General features: G+C 41.0%; 1 protein-coding gene across 1 annotated transcript in view; it reads right to left on the reverse strand.

The window, feature by feature from the left end:
* ACAP2 (ArfGAP with coiled-coil, ankyrin repeat and PH domains 2) overlaps window positions 1-19433 on the reverse strand; it is a 141436-nt gene that overhangs the window by 13349 nt on the left and 108654 nt on the right. The window contains exons 13-20 of the mRNA XM_075556235.1: window positions 18113-18218; window positions 13492-13700; window positions 13088-13157; window positions 8787-8878; window positions 6840-7024; window positions 5826-5918; window positions 1994-2181; window positions 1458-1567 (exon numbers count right to left, since the gene is read on the reverse strand). Coding sequence (XP_075412350.1) covers window positions 1458-1567; window positions 1994-2181; window positions 5826-5918; window positions 6840-7024; window positions 8787-8878; window positions 13088-13157; window positions 13492-13700; window positions 18113-18218 — 1053 coding nt within the window. The remainder of the gene's footprint in view (window positions 1-1457; window positions 1568-1993; window positions 2182-5825; window positions 5919-6839; window positions 7025-8786; window positions 8879-13087; window positions 13158-13491; window positions 13701-18112; window positions 18219-19433) is intronic.

Genomic DNA, 19433 nt, shown 5'->3' on the forward strand with positions numbered 1-19433 from the left:
GGTTCGCTGAGAAGGGGTTTGGCCCTCTCCAGCTTCAAAGGTACATAGTTACAAGGTAGATTTCATGAACACTTTTGTGACCTTGGTTTTTTTAAAAGAGCTCTGTGAACCCCATCCTTCAATAAGTTGATCTCACTGTTTAAACTGCAAAAAACAAACACGATTTCTGGTTTACTAGTTTAGTGTCATTTACCTGACACCAGAAGAACTAGACGCCAATCTACCACTAAAGACCATTCTACACAGATCGGTATTGACGGACGCTGAAAGAGAAGCGGAAAGATGTGATGGAATGAACTCAATTTTTAAAAAAACCTATTTAGTGAATCAGTGAAGACCAGAAGGTTCCTCTGAAACGAGAGCTCTCTAAACCTCGAAATGAAACTTTCCCATGAGATCACACTTGTACACACGTAAATAACTATTGTACTAAAAACCTATTTATAAAATCAAAAGCTCAAAATTACCCTAAAGCAAATGTGAGAAGGAAGCGGGGGAACAAGAGTAGGGAAAATGAAACAACCAGAAAGTAATTAAAGAAAATGTTGACACACTATGGAAATGTAACTAATGTCACGCAATATTTGCACCATATATGCTCGAGTATATCTGCCAAGGCACCTAATTTTATCACAAAAACTGCATTAGAACTGCTGGAAAACTCAGCTTATACTCGAGCATATACGGTATACCAACCCAACTGCCACGGGACCAATTCCAACTCACAGTAACTCTTTAGGACAGGTTAGAAGTGCCCCTGTGGTGTCTGAGGATGGAAATTGTTATGGAATCAAAAAACTTCATCTTTCTCCTGCAGAGTGGCAGGTGGAGGTGAACGCCTGATCTGTGAGTTAGCAGCCCAACATGCTACTACCACACTGGGAACATAGTTTATTGTGCAAACTTTCATCAAAAACATAATATTACTTTTAAAATAGTAACAATAAATAGAGCCTCTGGAAATGATCCCAAACGCAAACTGCAAATGAGGAAACAGCTATTCCAGAAAATGTATGAAAGTTTTATAAGAAAGAGTTTGGCATCTCAACAAAGACTGGTTCCTTCTTCTCCACCTGCCAGCCCAGCATGCAAAAACTGCACCCCAGACTGCTTCAGCCAACAACGCAGGATTCCTGCTTCCCCCAACTCCCAGTTTTATGTCAGGAAGAATAGGACTTCATCACTTCTCATCTTGCCCCTTATCTTGTTGCTGCTGAGGCTGTGGCCTAGGTGATCAGGGTCTACTACTCACCCTCCACTGAGAGCTCAACTCTTGGACCTGAGTTAGTTTTTTAAAAATTTTATTTTATTTCAAATTCCATTACAAAGTCCTAGAAATACATCACTTTACAAAGTTCACTTAATGGCTTTAATCTGAGTAAAAAGTAAACACTTATTTTAAAACAATTTTTCCAATAAAAGGTACATGAATACCAAAGCACTATCATTAAATTTACCCCGTGTGCCCTAAGACAGTGGCGTGGTGCAGTGGTCCTCGCCCTTGCACATCTCTTTGGTTCACATTAGCACCATTCTGCAGGAGGAACTCACATGTCACCAAAGAACCCTTTGAGGAGGAAAAAGAGGATAATGATGTACAAAGAAACCACAAAGAAACCACAATGTATCTCTATTTTAAAATATATTAAAAATATGATGTAATAAGGTAAAAACATTTACTTAAATCTTTCCAATTTACTCTCCAAAAAGAGAAAATGCCACCCAACTCAATTACTCCCAGGAAAAATTCAATTTTCCATTTGTGATCTAGCAAAACACAGCACTTCCATTATCTTCTTCCACTAAGAAAAAACGGGAGCTGAAATAATAGAATGCAGTGCTCAGAAATCACTAGTAGCTGGACTATGATTCTTCTACTTCCCAACTCACCTCTTACAGCAAACTAACACTACTAACAAAGCTACGTTCCACATGACTAGTGATTTCGAAAACATTTTACTGCCACTGAGAACTCAATGGTACAAAGTCATACCCCTAACACGGCCTGCATCAGTGGTGTTGCTTTGTTCTCCTCCAAGTTGGCCCAGTTGACGTCTGCACCATGCGCCAAGGCCTCAGCCATTCTAGGAAGGTTTTTTTCATATGACGCCCTATAGAGCTGAAGTCCTGGATTAAGATGTGGAGAATCAAGATACACAGAAGAATCCTGTCTTTCTCCTTCTGAAAAGCAAACAGAAATACACCAGTAAAAATAAGCTCTTGCTGGGAAGTGAAAGCAGCGGACTACAGGGCATAATCAGCCACGTAGTGACCGAAGATGATAATGCGGTAGAGTAAATCCATGAGAAATATTTCTGGAACCACACAAAAAGCCAACACTTAATAGTGAAAACTGGGATCTAAGTGCTTTTCGCCTACAGCTCCCATTCTGAAGTAACCACATTATGTTCAAAGCACACAATGGATGAGGAGCTTCCAACTCCTAGCAGCCCTGTGAAGGACAGAATGGACGTCCTCCCTAGGGCTTCAGAGACTCTCCATCTTTACAGAGCGTCTACCTCATCTGACTCCCAAACACGAATCTCTCAGTAAGCAGCTCCCCACTCAGCCCACTTTACCACCCGGGCTCCTTATGATGCACATTTTATAGACCATGAACGAGATGCGCAGAGCAGTGGCTATGTGGTGAGTGAATAGCACAGCCGGGAGACCCAGGTTGGGGCTTGGGAATCTAGGACTGTTTTAGCTAGAATGCACTCATTAACCTTCACTTTCTTAACCCTCCCCTCATCGATAAAGACTTTTGACTCGGTTGCTGTGTTGAGTGGTGTCGAGTCAATTCTGATTCATGGCGATGCTACGTACAGTGGAACAGAACATTGCCCCGCCCTGGGCCATCCTCACAATTACTGAGCCCACTGCTTTGCCAGAGTGTCAATTCATCTTTCCTACTGACCCTCTACTTTACCAATCATACTGATGTCCTTCTCCAGGCAAAAGTCTTTCCTGATAAGCTCCCCAAAGCATGGGAGAGGAATTCTTGCCATCTTTGCTGCTTCTTCCAAGACTGACCAGCTTTGCTCTTCTAGCAGTCCACAGTATTTTCAATATTCTTTACCGAAAACAAAGAATAACTTAAATCTATCAATTCTTCAAGGGTCTTCTTTATTCATTTCCCAGCATTCATATGCAGATGAGGTGATTCAAAATACCGTGCCTTTGGGCAGGTGAACCATAGTCCTCCATGAGATCCTTCCTCAATACTTCAAAGAGGTCTTGAGCAGCAGATTTCCCCAAGGAACTACACCATTTGATTTCTTGACTGATGTTTCCGTGAGTGTTGATTGTGGATCCAAGCAAAATGAAACCTTAACAACTTGGATATTTTCTGCTTATCGTGATGTTGTCTATTGGTCCAGTTGTGGGGATTTTTTCCCCCTTCAGTTAGTTGTAATCCACACGGAAAGGTGCATTCTTTGATTTTCATCAGCAAATGCCTTTAAGTTCTCCTTGCTTTCAGCAAGTAAGGTTGTGCCATCGGTGTATCACAGGTTGTTATTAAGTCTTCCTCTAATCCCAGTGCCATGTTCTTCCTCATCTAGTCCTGCTTCTCAGATTACTTGCTCAGCACGGACTGAATACTTAAGGTACAACCCTAATGCATACCTTTCTTGATTTTAAATAATACTGTATTCACTTATTCTGTTCACATAATTGCCTCTTGACTCACGTAGGCAGAGGCTCCACCGGAGCACAATGAAGTGGCTGGGATTCTCACTCTTCCCCAGGCACATCCACAGTTTGTCATGGTCCACATGGTGGGTCACAGTCAATAAAACACAAGCGAACATCTGTTTATCATTCTCTCTTTTCAGTCAAGACCCATCTGGCATCAGTTATGATATCCCTCGTCTCACATCCTCTTCACAATCCATCCAGAGCCCTGGCACCTTCACATCAACCTATCAATCTGCCATTTCTACTTGCAGGTGAGAAAGAGACCCTGGGTTGCACAGTGAAAGCCTTCAGCTCCCTCGCTGAAAGCTTGGCAGTTCATATCCACCCAGAAGCACCTCAGACTCTGATCTCAAAAGCTCACAGTCTATTCTGCTACCTAGCTGGTCGACATGAATTGGAAATGAGTGGATGGTAACTAAGGACAGCCGCGGACCTAGTGACAGAGTCAATTTTGCTCATTTGTAACGTTCCTTTTCTTTTCCTCTTTGCGTGTTGCCCATAAAGCCACAATTAGAGTAGATATCAATCTAATTCAATATAGTAAATATGTATGAAACATTTTAATGAGCTCTTAATTGTATCAAAATACGAAAACTATAACATATGAAAGCACTGTTATTATAACAAGCTTATGGACATTTTTCCCCCATGCAATCTTTTTTAAATTACTCTTAGAATTATTTTTTCCTTTTTTAAAAAAATATAATTTTATCGGGGGCCCATATAACTCTTATCGCAATCCATCCATCCATCCATTGTGTCAAGCACATTGGTACATTTGTTGCCATCATCATTTTCAAAACATTTGCTTTCTACTTGAGCCCTTGGTATCAGCTCCTCATTTTCCCCCTCTCCCCTCCCTCATGACACTTGATCATTTATAAATTATTATTATTTTTACATGTCTTACACTGTCTGACGTCCCCATGAGATCTTTTATCTCATAGACTGAAAGGTTAAGCCCTCGACTCCCAACCCATCCATCAATTCCCAGAAAGACAAGCCTGGCACAGTGCGTTTCCAAAAGACTACAGCCCTGCAAGTCCTTCGGAGCAGTTCTACTCTGCACCTGGGGGGTCCCCGTCATGCCAACCATCAGCAACTCACCCAGCATCATTTCCCAAACACCCAACCTGCAGTCTCGTGGATAAAGACCTCGATTGACAGACCAGGCCTTAGTAGTTTGTCTAGTGCAGTGCTCAATGTGCAGATTAATTACGATGTATTGAATCAAAGTTGGGCATACAGACTCCTAGAAACCTGGATGTAAACCCTCAGAAGCAATAACAAGAACCCAGAAGGAATTTTACTACTAGGCCAAACCTCACTCTCCACATAGGATGGTCTAAAACCCTAACCAGCAGATTCGCACTGTCCTGGCTATTCTGAAACCCGAGCAGCACGGAAGGAAGGACGAGAGGAATAAGCATGGACCAGAAGGAAAACACCCACAGGGAGGGAGTCGCCGCTCACTTTTTCTTCAGAAGACAAAGGAGAATACAAGTACTAATATTCCCATCTAGAATCAAAGTCTCCTTAGCTAGTGGCAGGGCACCTTGGGCAGAGACTGTGAGACCTTGAAGAATGGACACCTGGAAAAGGACTCCTCCCAATATGGTAGTGATACCAGGAGTACAGGGCGAGGGGCGAAAAGAGGAGGCAGGGGGAACCAATCGACACATAACCACCCCACCCCCGGGGGGACAAACAGCAGAAACCACGGGGGAAAGGGGACGGCAGTCGGGGTAAGATATGAAAATAACAATTTATAATTTATCAAGAGGTCACGAGGGGCGAAGAGGAGGGAAACAAGAGGAACTGCTACCAAGGGCTCAACAGAAAATAAATTTATAGAAAATAATGATGGCAACATATGTAAAATATGCTTGATACAACTGATGTATGGATTGTTATAAGAGCTGTAAGAGCCCCCAATAAAATTATCTTTCAATTTAAAAAAAGAATAAAATTCACCATGACCTACAAAAAAAGAAGAGCAGAAATACTGGCGTGCACATTTTGGCGCTACTTCTCGTAGGCCAGCCACTCCCTCTAGGACCCACTGCAGCGAGACGTGGCATTTTGGCAGATAATATCCACTAGCATCGGCCAGCCCCGACACTCACCCGACTCATATAAACTATTGGCTGACACCATGGATGGTAGAGATTCTCTTCCATCATCAGAGCTCTGTTGGATTCCACTGTCATTACTTTTGACTGTTTCAAAGAAAAATCAGTAGTAATTAAAGCTCATATCATTTCAAGAATAATGTCCCACAAACAACAGGCTTTGAAGCAAGTTTGTACACATCAGTGCAGACTTAGCCACCACCAGTGGAATGCATCCAATACAACTTTAATCCCTTTTCACTTTACTTATCAAGATGGGAATCATGCCAAAGCCTGAAAATAAACATTTCCAGATTTGTAACACATGGCATCATGCCCCATGATATGTCGGACACAGTAAAGTTTAATTTATTGGATGACAGAAAGGGTGCAATTCTGAGACAATGAGAAACATCTAGAGAAATGGCCACACCGCACAATGACCACTGGCACAGACTTGGAATGCTCCACAAGAGCAGTACTTACTACTACGCAGTTTTGAAGAAGTATCAAAGTAGGAGAAGAGTGAATCTAGCTCATCAGGACAGAACAGAGACTCCCGCCTGGCCTCGTCGCTATTAACAGCAACCACTAGGGACATGCAAGTTAGCAAAGCACAAAGCAGGCAGTAAGAAGGGAAAAGGGCAGGAAAAAAACGTTATTGGGAAAATGGAGGAGGAAAAAGAGGAAGGAGAATAGGTAGTTAATAAGATACTTAGGGGTCTCTGGCATGGTAGACTTTTATTTCCCAACTCCCCTTGCATTTATGCAGCATTATTCCTGAGTCTATAAAGGCATAGTACCTAGCAATGGGAATGACTGTGGCACTAGCTAAACTAAACTGTCCTAAAGACATTGAAATCTAGTTATTTCCTTAAAATATATGTAAGGAAAAATGTTTTTAACATTACATACATAAACATCTACATTGGCTATTAATTCAGAAAATACAAATGTGATTTTCAGCCTTAAAAATATTTATTAAAAAATATATATGTGTCTATATACACAACAAACAAGATGTCACACCTGAGCTTTGGGCGGCGACTCTGATTTGGTCTCCTGGTGCCAGTTTAGAAATGCTTAGCCTCTTTTCCTCCAAACTTTTAGAGGCAGTTTGCTTTTCCTGCTCAGGAGGTGATGACGACACAGAATATTTGTCCACAAATTTCCTCTCCACGTATTTTGCTTTGATATATGCCTCTTTTTCCTGTCTGGTATATAAAAAAATGACATGAGATTCTGCTATATCCCTTAGCATGATTAATACAGAAAAGAATCATTACATATTGACTATTTTCAAAGAAAGTCACTAAACACAGATTTGGTTAAAAGCGAATCTGTGCTACTATGCAGCATAAGTTGCTTCCCAATGTTTAATGGCCTATGACTTTACAGTGAGCTGAAATCCACATAACAACATAATTGGAAAAATCAAAAGGTTCACATGGTACTCTTCTTTTATTCTCTTAATTCTTGTGCTCGTTCATTTCTATTGCGTTTTCCTCACGCTTTTCACAGAATGAAAAACATTGCCAAAGAGTATAAAAATCTCAAGCAATTAACTTTACTTCTATATTTACTCAGAGGAAAAAATGTAAAAAACAAAACCCCACAACATATAACTACTGATAGCCACATTTTTCATAAGGCAAAGCTTTAAAATGCTAGAATATAAACCTACTCCTTATAGACTTGGTTAAGATAAAAAAAAAATCAGGCCGTTATGTGAAAATAGAGGATAACCACATCACCTCACCCTCCTCACCTGTACAGTGAATGTCCTGAAAGTTCTCTGTTGAGGTCACCTGCCACTGCCACCTCCCCATCCTCTGCATACTACCTCAGGAGAGCTCAGTCCCCACCACTGTCCAGGGGAGGACTGCCTAGTTTCCCAAAATGCCAACCCCTTTTCCATCCATGGAGTCCCTTCCCTCCCTCCCTCCCTCTCCTGTTCCAGCTGTATTTTCATGGTGGATAGTGTGGTATGCCAACGTGAAGATATAAGGAAGTGTGGGGTCGGGTCACAGGCTGATGGTGCCTTCTTCTGGAGGCAAGGTCTTCTCTTAACCAGGGCCTGGGGAACCCCCCCCCCTCTCTGCCTTCCCTGTCAGACCTCTTTCTGTCTCTAATGAGACTAAGACACCTGCTGCATTACAAGAACTTATCTGTGATTGCAGAGATATGTTTAAACATGTTTTGTTTGGAATAAGCTCATTCATATGTGAACCAGGACACTAGTATCAATACTTTCTTACTTACCCTCATATATATGAGAGTTTGGTCTGGTGACACGGTGGTTAAGTGTTTGGATGCTAAGCAAGAAGTAGATGGTTCAAACCCACTAGCCACTCACTCCATGAGAGAAAGATGTGTCTGCTTCTGTGAAGATGAAAGCCTTGGGAACCCTAAGGGGCAGTTCTATACTGTCCTATAGGATCACTATGAATTGGTGTGTGTGTGTGTGTATAATTTCAAATACAGCAATTAAGCATTCTTCTCTACCAAAAGCTAATCTTCATTTTTTCATTCTTCAACATCATTATGTCATGCATAAGGTATGTGATTAACAAATATTTGCTAAACTAAGTCAAATAATGTGAAATTATTCATTGTAGGTAGTAGAAACTTGATCCTTAAAGACATTAGTGAACAGAGTATCTCTTTTTAAAGGCCTGCTACTAACAGAACTTTGTCCCACTTTAATCCCTAAAACTTTCACATTTCTATGCAGTATCTCAATTTTTAAGATTTTCAATCTTTTAGAGATTATAATTAATGATCTTCTCAATAAAATACAACTATCTAATTAACATGCCCAAGAAAGATGTTTCCCTATTGGAACAGAAGCAGTAATGATCACTTCTAGACACTCTTCTACTTCATTATTATTTATTCATCATAATTACATCAAATTATCACTATATTCCTGGTTAGAAAAAAAAAGGTAACACATTAGAACAACTGGAGTAGTACCTCTGTCCTGGTTGTGGTTTCTTTATCCCCATTTTTTCCACTTTAGCTTCATAAACTCGATTTATAACATCATTCCCCAATTCACACATAAGCTGTATGGAAGAAAAGTAAGTCATAAATCAAAATATATGTGTGTGTGTGTGCTCTTAATCCTCAAAACAAGTATGACTAAATAGTTCTTCGTGCATATTATGCAATTTCTACCTTCACAAGTTTAAAAGTTAAAGGAAACAATAGTAAACTTAACATAATGCAGGACAGAGGAGAACTGCCCATAGGATTTCTCAGGCTGTAATCTTACAAAAGCGGAATGTCACGTCTTTCTCCTGTGGGTTTGTACTACTTACTTTCCAGTTAAGCCAAGTGCTTACCTATGCGTCTCCCAATTATGTCCCTTTTAAGGAAAGGTTTCTATTGCACAAGTGTAAGTGAATCAGAATAGGTGCCCACAGCTCTTACTGGATCTTCCTTCAGTGCACTCATCGAAGTCCTGGTGATGCTGCTGCTGTGGGTTCCGGAGTAGGCTGCTAACCACAAGGTCATCAGCTCAAACCCACCAGCTGCTCCATGGAAGGAAAATGAAGCTGGCCTCTATACCAAAGACTTATAATCTTAAAAAAACACGCAAAAAACCTCCCTGCCATCGAGTCAATGACCATTCCTAGCAGCCCTAGAGGACAGGGTAGAACCGCCCCTGTGGTCTCTGAGACTGCAACTCTTCGTGGGAGTAGAAATCCCTGTCTTTCTCGGAGGAGCAGTTGGTGGTTTCAAACTGCTGAACTTGTGATTAGCAGCACAATGTGCAACCACTACGCCACCAGGGCTCCTTTTAGTCTTGGAAGCCCTATACAGATAGCGTCGCTCTGAGTTAAAATGCACTTGATGGCAGCGGATTTGGTGGAGTTTTTGTTGTTGTTAGTGTGAGAAAAGACTGAAGCCATTTCAATAAGTTACAAGTTGCAGGGCAGTAAGTGTAATAGGTAGGTTTATTGTGCCAACCTGGCCAATGAACGCATGTGGGATTAATTGAAGGGCAGAGAGATAAATGACTTGGCAAGCCTCATCTGTCTTGTCTCTTGCTCTTTGATGATTGAACACGTGTATGGCTGCCTTAGCTGGTTCTCTGTCTCAACTTACAAGCTACACTACCTGTGGGGCACCCAACCCATGAACTGTGTCACTGTAGTTTGCGGTTCCTTCGAGAGTATACATTGCTTGAGCTGGGGACTGTCGGACCCTGTCATCTGGCTGACAGTTGGTGACCTGCCTTGCTGTTTGCTACCTGTGGCAGATTGCCTGAATTGCTCTACACAGGACTCAGCTGTCTGCATCCTTGACTTGTACCTGGAGGCCCTCAAGACTGAAGGACTGCAGAGTATTAGCTGTCTCATGGAAGTGAGTTGCACTGAGTCATTTGTACTGCCCTATAGACTAATTAGCTGTTTATTTCTTATGTTGTGTATATCTATCATCATAAATGCCTTGATGTTTCTCTAGAGAACCCTGTCTAACATAATTGGTACCAGGAGTAGTTCTAGAGCAGGCATCCTCAAACTACAGCCTGCTGAGGACATTTATCCAGCCCGCCTGGTGTTTTTACCCCATTTATTTTTTTACTTCAGAATAAGTTATGTGCAGTGTGCATAGGAATTTGTTCATAGTTTTTTTTAAAACTATAATCCGGCCCTCCAATAGGTCTGAGGGACAGTGAACTGGCCCCTGTTTAAAAAGTTTGAAGACCCCTGTTCTAGAGAAACAAGATCATGAATATGGACTTCTTAAATTGGCTCTGCAGCCTGAAAAGGCTTCACAGCACTGCTAATGCTGTCTGTACCCCAAGCATGGGTCAGTCTGCCACTCCTACTGATCCATGGGGTGAAATAGCAACACGAATATCTGTAGCATCACCACCAATAGATGAGGTGCTGGTTAGAGGAGAGGCTCTGGGTGAGCGTATGTTTGATATTTTCCAGCAGTTTTGTCAGGACGACAAGTACAGGGAAGCTGGTTGGCTGGTGCGTCTTACCATGGAAACTGTGATTAAGGAGAGGGAGGGTCTCAGAATCTCAGAAGCATGTCGCAAGTGCAGAATAACAGACCTAAAAGCTTCTGCATGTGCTACAAAGGAGAGCCTTCCCTTCTCTAGTAATAGAACTGACATTGCTGAGAACCAGGTCCAGAGTCTCATTATATGAATGGCTTGATTACAACATAAGCAGTGTCTGATACTAAAGTAAAGGCATTGTTAGGAAAAAGCTGGGACCCTGAAAAACATGGGATGGGAACATATGGGCTGATGATCCAGAAGAGGAGGATATTGTGTCCCTAGAATGATTGAGCCACTCCAGTCAATAGATACACCCCTCCCAGCTGAGGGGATTAATCCACTATCATTAAAACAAGCCACACCTGAGCAGATTAACCAAACTGTTGAAGCTGAAATGTCAGGTGGGGCTGCATCTGTAGCATTGCCTGGGGGAGATGCCTTACAACACGGGTGTCAAACTCAATGAAAATGAGCAACTTTGATTTTGTGATTTTACTCATTTTTAGTAGTTAAAGGGTTAACTAGGGAATTGCGTGTACTGTATTGCCTTGATCTACCCTAAGCGCTATTTTCTTCATAACAATTTTTTCTATTTTCATTTTATTTCAGAGCATTGTGGGCCACAAGAAAAGTACCTTTGTGGTCCGCAGGCCACCAGTTTGCCACCCCTGCCTTACGGGATATTGCTGAGAGCACCCAGGAAACACCCTCACCACCCATTATTTCCTCTGGACCTGTAACTAAAATAAAGGCTCAGAAAGCTCCTAAATGTGAGATTGAGATGACTACCCAGGAAGAAGCGCACTATTCTCAAAAAGATCTGCTCGAGTTTTCTAACACGTACAAGCAGATGCCTGAGGACTATCCCTGGGAATGGTTATAAAGGGTGTGGGACACTGGCGCAAGGAATGTGACATTTGACCAGTCTGAGTTTGTGGATATGGGACTCCTAAGCACAGATTCTTCTTTCTATGTCTCAGCGAGAGAGGTTAAGAGAGGATCGAATAGCTTATTTAGTTGGTTCACTGAAGCATGGGCTGCCAGATGGCCTAGATTAGCCCAACATGAGATACCTGACCTACCTTGGTACACTGTAGAACAGTGGGTTGCGACCCTTTGGGGATTGAACAACCATTTCACAGGGCTTGCCCAATTTATAACAGTAGCAAAATTACAGTTATGAAGGAGCAACAAAAACAATTTTATGGTTGAGGTCACCACAACATGAAGTATCGCAGCATCGGGAAGGTTGAGAACCAGTGCTGTAGGAGAAGGCATCCAAAAGCTTAGGGAAATTGGTATGTTGGAATGGCTCTCTCAGGATACTCCCATAGATCCAAAAAAGGGGTTTCCTGAGGGCATATCCTTTGCCACAACCATAAGGAACAAGTTTGTGAAGTGTGCTCCAGCATCTCCGAAGACCCCTGTGATTGCTATTTTATGTACCTCCAGATTAACAGTGGGCACTGCCTTAAGTGAACTCCGACATTTGCCTACAATGGAGCTGATTGGGCCCTGTGGTGGTAGAGGGCAGGTGTCAGCACTGAATCAACAGAGACAGGGTGGGTATGGTTATATTAGACAGCAAGGTTTCCATAGTAATCAAAGCAACCTGCCTCATGTGGAATTACGACATCGATTACTTAGCCAGTGTCCCTAGGAGTGAAATAGATGGGAACCTACTAAATATTTACGTGATCTGTACAGGCAGAAGAATGCTAGATCAGGTGAACAGCAGAATAGACAGTCACGGTCACTCAATCAATTCCCGGACCTGAGCAGTTTACAGACCCACACCCTTTGAATGAGGGGAAGGCCAGGTCCCTTTGAAGGAGGACCCTGCTACATCACTGAAAGTTTATACTGTTAGTCTTTCTTCTAGCCTTCCCCGAAGGGACCTTTATGAAACTCTCTATAGCAATATATTACATACTTTCAAACGAGAATCTACATAATTATGAAAGAATAAAATTGAGGGGGAGAACCTAGAATTATTTTTAATGCAATAACAAAAGAAATGAATAATGCTTGATTTCCTTAGAAGGTGAACTCTGTTATAGTTAGGGGTGCTATGGGCACTTTTCAGTGTAAAAACACGTAAAAGCACCCACCAGGTTTGCCAAAATAGCCTCAGACGTGATCCAATACAATTTACTCATTGTTAAATGAGAAAGCCATAAACCTGCAAGTATTCTAAACTCAGATTTTTTAATGCAAAACCTTAAAAATAAGTTAGTGCAAAGATTTACTTTACCTTTAAAAGTTCAGGTTCCCAAGTATCTAAAGTTAAAGATCGGACTTTTGAAAAATGAACTCCAAGACTCCTAAGAGAGAGGAAAAATGCATTAATATATAAAGCTTTCAAGTATCTGCTCCATTTGTATTATCAATTCCTTTTCGTTTTCACTATGACACAGTCTCTCAGATAGCCCTCAACACAAATATAAATAGGGACCTATTTTCTGATTAATAACCAAAGGTATATGCCAGATCCCTCACACGTACTCTACAAACCAGAACTCGAACCCCTTTGTGAAGGGAGCAGAGAGAGAGTGGCACTTCCATAGGGAAGGTGGAAAAAGAGTTCTACAATGGGACAAAAGCCACACTGTGTCTGTGCAAAAGAAGTCCTCTCTCATCCTGGGCAGGGCCACCCACCGGTGGATCCCCGAGCACTCGATGCACAGGGTAATTCCCAGGTTGATGCTGGCCCACCGGGGGTCCGCCAGGCCACAGTCACAACAGCTGGTATTGCCAGGGATACACTGGACTCGCTGCAATGCACTCTCTCCTTTCAGCAATTTTTCTTTTGATTCACTCCCAGATTCTAGGCTTCCTGTGGATGAAGATGACTTCTTATCCAGTTTCTAAAAGAATTAAGAAAATGTATTTAAAAAGGAAAACAAAACAAAATGAAGTTGCATGCTCCTAGCCAAATTCCAAACCAAAAACTGGCTGCCTTCAAATGGATGCTGACTTACAGCAACGCTATAGGACAGGGTAGAACTGCCCCTGTGAATTTCTGAGATTGTGTGGGAAACAGAAAGAGTTCTCCCAAATCGTCTCCCCCAAATATGTTAAGACTTAGGACACTGCTTGCAGCTAATGGTAAATGAAGGTCAAGTTACCTCCCTGAAGGCAGTCAGCTGTCAAAAAACTGTCTGGACTGGTAGGGACCGCTCCCTGCTATTAAAGGCAATGGGCTGCTTCTCCCTAAAGGCTCACAGTCATCGATTTAGTACCTGTAGGTGGAGTTGTACACCATACTGATAATGGTTTCTATAATGAGTCAGAGAACAGGCCAAACCAGCTCAGTGGCATCCAGAGTTAGGCTGCCTTCCTGAATCTAGGATCCGCCCATCTTATCACATGTATACTCCCAATACTTCCCCTTCCTATTACATGGATAGCCCTAGATCACCCCCTCCCATTACTGTATTAACTATAGCACACCCTTTCCTGTAATTAGGGGGCTTGCATGTACCCAGAGAAGATAAAATCTTTGGTTAGCAATAAATATCTCTCTCCACGTGGGCCGACCAAGTGGGGCTGAAGTGAGCATTGCTATCATGTATTGTGTCTGACTCCATTTTTCAATCTCTCTTCTATCTCTCATGCTCTCTGTGACTTTATAATCTTTACTTATTATCACTGTACAATTGTGCCTACCGGACCCGTGATGATGTGTTAGGGCAGGTACCCTGACAAGATTGTAATGGTTTTCTTTTTTATATTATTAAAAAAACACACTTTTATTGTCACTTCATCCACATGTCAAACAATTCAATAATTCAGTCATACCAAGGCAAGTGGTACAATCAATTCTAGAACATTATCTTCTTCCTTGTACTCATTGTTATTCATGCAATTATTCTTTTAATGTTTTAAATTGTGGCAAATATATATATACAACAAAACATGCTCCAATTCAACAACTTCTACATGTACGAGGGGTCTGTCCCCCCACCACCGCTAAAAACAAACCAACAAACAAACAGGAAAAAGCTCCGCTGGGCGGAGTTTCATAGTACACATTTTTCCCACTAGGGGACCATCAAGCAACTTGCTCTGAGTTAGTGCATGCAGTGGTGTTGCCTGGGGAGGTTCTCTCTGGTCACAGTGAATTTTCCATAAAAGTAGTTTCACCTGAACCTTGTTTTGTTGATGGCTGATTTATGAGAGCAGTGTTTTGCTGTGAAATTTTGTTTCCTACTTCGGAAAAATGCCACAGAAACTGCTGTGATATTGAACACAGCTTACAAGGACAACACTATAGGAAAATCTCAAAAATCTGAGTGGTTTTCTCATTTCTAAAAAGGTGAAACTTCAAATGATAAAAAACCTCATTCTGAACATCCCTAAACTTCCCAAAAGGGCAAAAATGTTGACTTGTAGTACATTTGGAGTTCATTCCACCAGGCCAGACTGTTCATCAGGCTTTTTATCTAGAGGTTCTGAAAAGATAGCAAAACAGTGTGCAACAAAAAAGGCCTGACTTGTGGTCGACGGGGACTGGCTTTGCCACCACAACAATGTACCTGCTCATGCAGCCATCTCAGTGTGCCAGTGTGAGGCAAAAACCAGGCTGCCTTTCTTGCCCCACACACCTGACCCACCTGACCTCACTCCCTGCGACTTCTGTTTCCACGAATGCAGAGGGACACCAAAGGACAGTGCTTTGACAACACAGAAGAGGAGAAGAAAAAAACATGGGAGGTGCTGCCAGCCATCCAAAGTTTGAAAAAATGTTTCCAAGAATAGAATGGAATCTCAGATTTGATAAATGTATTAAGTGCAATGAAGAGTACGTTGAAGATGATATGGTTGTTTTGTTTTAAAAAAATGTAAATACCGTAGTGTATAAGCCAAGTTGTGGGGCACATTTTTTAATGCATTTTTTGTGGTAAAATTAAGTGCCTCGGCTCACATTTGGGTTGGCTTGTACTCGAGTATATATAGTACATAGCATTGGGGGGGAGTCTTTTTTTGGGGGGGTATCCTCTTGTATAATTCAGTGCCATTGATAATACTCTTTGTATTGTACCATTGTTGATATCCTTTTCCAAATTACTCCACCTCCATTAACATAAACTCAATGCCCCCTAAACAACAACCCTTCCTCCTCCATCATGGTAAGTAATCAACTTTGGTTTCTTTTCTTTCTTCTTTTTTTTTTGTTTAGTTTTCTTGATATAATATTCACATATCAGACTTTTATAGTTAAATCACTTTTTAAAAGAATTATATATACATCATCACAATCAATTCTAATGCTCCCACCTGAGACTGTAACTGTTTCCAGGAGTAGAAACTCCCATCTTTCTCCTGAGGAGAGGTTGGTGGTTTCGAACAGGTGACCTTGTGGATCACCCAATGTGTAATCACTACACCGAAAGGGTTCCTATGCTCTTAACAGAAGCACCAAATGATAAGTTATTAAAGACCACCATGTGGGTCTTCAATACAGGTCTGCTATCAATAGGACTTTTGTCTAGTAGGGGGAAATATATAAACATGTAAAATCATACATCACAACTGATGCAACAGAGAAAAGAAGGGAACACTAGCTTGATGTGCAAAGTAGAAGACAAGAGCAGGCACAAGGGCATTAAGACTCATGACTAAAATAAATGATCATTTCTCTATGCCAAGTTCTTGCCAGAGTATTCAATAAATTAAAAGCACCCTGCTTTAATTAAAGCAGTGAACTTGAATAACTAGGGAAAAAAGACACAGTAAATACTAATGTTTACTTAGGTGAATACTAAAGAAAAGATCAAATTAAGACTGAACCAACAGAAGACACAATGTCTAAAACATCATGTGCTACTCATGTAAGCAGGGAGAAAAGCAAAATTTGGGTGGTAAATAGTTATTTTTTTTAAGTGCCCAAGCAAAGTCCGTATCAGTGTTTCCCAAAGTGGACAGTCCTGCTACCTGGGTGGAGGGGCCTGGAAGGATCCAAATAGGCTGCAAAAGCAGACCCTACATGTTATCCTGTATTATGGACTAGAGCATAAAAGCTTTTAGTTGCTGTTGAGTAATTTCTTGAAAAAGGGGGTGATAGGTCAAATATATTTGGAAACCTTTGGTATATATCAACAAGAAAGATATTATATAGTAAGAATTTGTATGCACATGGGAATAATGGCGAAATACGAAGTTCTCTATGGCATATAAAAAGTGTTACTGTTACCCGAAGGGTAAGGGGAAGGTGGGAGGAGAAAGGGGGAACCGATCACAATGATCTACAAATAACCCCCTCGCAAGGGTAGGGATAACAGAAAAGTGGGTGAAGGGAGTCATCAGTCAGTGTAAGACATGAAAATATAATAATTTATAAATTATCAAGGGTTCATGGAGGGGGCAGGGATAAGGAGCTGATACCAAGGGCTCAAGTCGAAAGAAATGTTTTGAAAATGATGATGGCAACAAATGTGCTTGAGCCCCCAATAAAATGATTTTTTTAAAGTCTTACTGCTTAAAGACAGGTAAAGCGTAACAAACCAGTATTTTACTGTCTAGTCATTAGGAGTATAACTAACTGGAGAACAAGCTGCGAGGAAAACTGGTCCCAATTAGAGCAGAATTCAAGCGATGACCAACACAGTTAGAACAACCTCCACAAGATGCCCTTTGCTAATGCACTCAACAATGTCCGCATGAATTTGGCCCCAATGACATTCCTGCTTGCTTCTCTCTGCCCTGGATCCTTGGATCAGTTGAGGACTCGTGTTTCCTGTTGGGAAAGAATCTGATCTGATCGACTGCTGGCAGCAGGAATTTGGCCAAGCTACACTTGAGGATCGAATATAGAGAGCAATTCAGTCTGCCTACCACGTCCCTGAGAGTTGTCTATCCTTAAGCCAAAAGACAGTCATGCTAGATTCCAAGAGTGGTGAGTTCTATCATCAAGATTTACTGGTGGCCTTGCTCAAAATAGCTGTGAAACTCTTTGTGAGGATGAACTCACAGGCTCCATACCACGCTTCTTAACCATCAGCTAAGAAACAATGTTGTCCTTTCTTTCTTTTGCTTTTTACTCAGTTTTCAATTTAAATGCCCTGAACACTCATTATTTTATTATTCACATCATTAACATCCATTGTTTTATTATGAGCCAAACATCAAAATCTTTACACCAAATCTAGAAGACATATTCAAACACTAAAATTATAGGCAAAAATCAAGAGAAATAAAGAAAATCAAGAAAATTTAACCTAGATTTTAAAATTATATTAGCAACATAGTATTTGTCATTTCAGTATGGTTTACAAACCTCTGATTCATCCCCCTTCTCTCTATAAGCCGTGGCAATACTGGTCTGAACAGCCTTAATCCATGCCTGGCGCAGCTTTTCAGAATCTGCCTGGAGCATACAGCTTCTAAAAACAGAAATAAAAGTAAACTGTTTCCCCAGACACTAAAATAACGAATTAAAAATGAAATATTAGAAAAGGAAGATCGGGGGAGGAGTACAGAGTTAAAGGGCATCACGGGTCTATACTACTGTACACACAGTCCTGTAATAGCAGGGGTCTACGAGTAGATACACACGTAGACATGTGAGCTGAACAGGTGTTGGAAGGTGAATGGAACTACACTTACGAATCTATAAAGGTCTGGCAGAAGATAGTTCTACTTATGCATTTAATGTGCTACAAATATATCCATGAACATAATAGAGCATAATTTATGAAAACTTCTTGAGTCACTGACCCTGGGGGCTCAGAACCATTGTGTGTTTTGGGGGTGGCATAGATGTGGGTGGCAGGAAAAGAAAAAGAACACTAAATTCAATTGAAATACCCTAGTCCACAAACATAAAAAAGGGGGGTGCACACACAACCTTTAAATTTCTGTCCACTTTGTTATTTAATACTTTTCTAGCAAAAAAAATATTTTTTTTTTCATCTATCTTTAGGACAGTCCATACTCATGAAGAAAGAGGTTGGTGCCAATAACATAGATTATCCAAATGAAAATATAATTTTTCTGTACTTTATATAAAAATAAAAATTTAAATATACAATATAGACTATCAATTTTTTCTGTAGGTAGCCTCTTAAAATATGAAAATACAGTTCTTAAGGAAAATTAAATATGATTTCAGTTAATCATTATGACAGCTAAAAATGTTTTCACATGGACATATCAATAATCCTTATGAAATGTTTATAATATGATATATGCTTATAAGTTATATACGTATCTGGCAGTAATATGTTTACTACTACTTAACATAGAATAGGTACCCCCAAAGTGAAATTACGCTGAGCAGTGTGGAGTTAGTGTACCCACTGACATCACCTGGGAAGGTTCTCTCTGGTCAGAGTGAATTTTTTGGTAAAAAGCGATTTCACGTGAATCTTATTTTTGTGATGGTTAATTTCAGAGAACAGCCTGTAGCTGTGAAATTTTGTTTCCTGCTTCGGAAAAACTCCGCAGAAACGGTTGCGATGTTGAACACAGCTTACAAGGACAGCGCTATGTGGAAAAACTCCAGTGTCTGAGTGGTTTTCTCATTTCAAAAAACCGTGAAATGTCAATTGATGAGCAACCTCATTCTGGACATCCGTCAACTTTCCTGAACAGATGAA

Source organism: Tenrec ecaudatus, chromosome 8 (genome assembly GCF_050624435.1).
Source record: "Tenrec ecaudatus isolate mTenEca1 chromosome 8, mTenEca1.hap1, whole genome shotgun sequence".
NCBI lineage: Eukaryota > Metazoa > Chordata > Mammalia > Afrosoricida > Tenrecidae > Tenrec > Tenrec ecaudatus.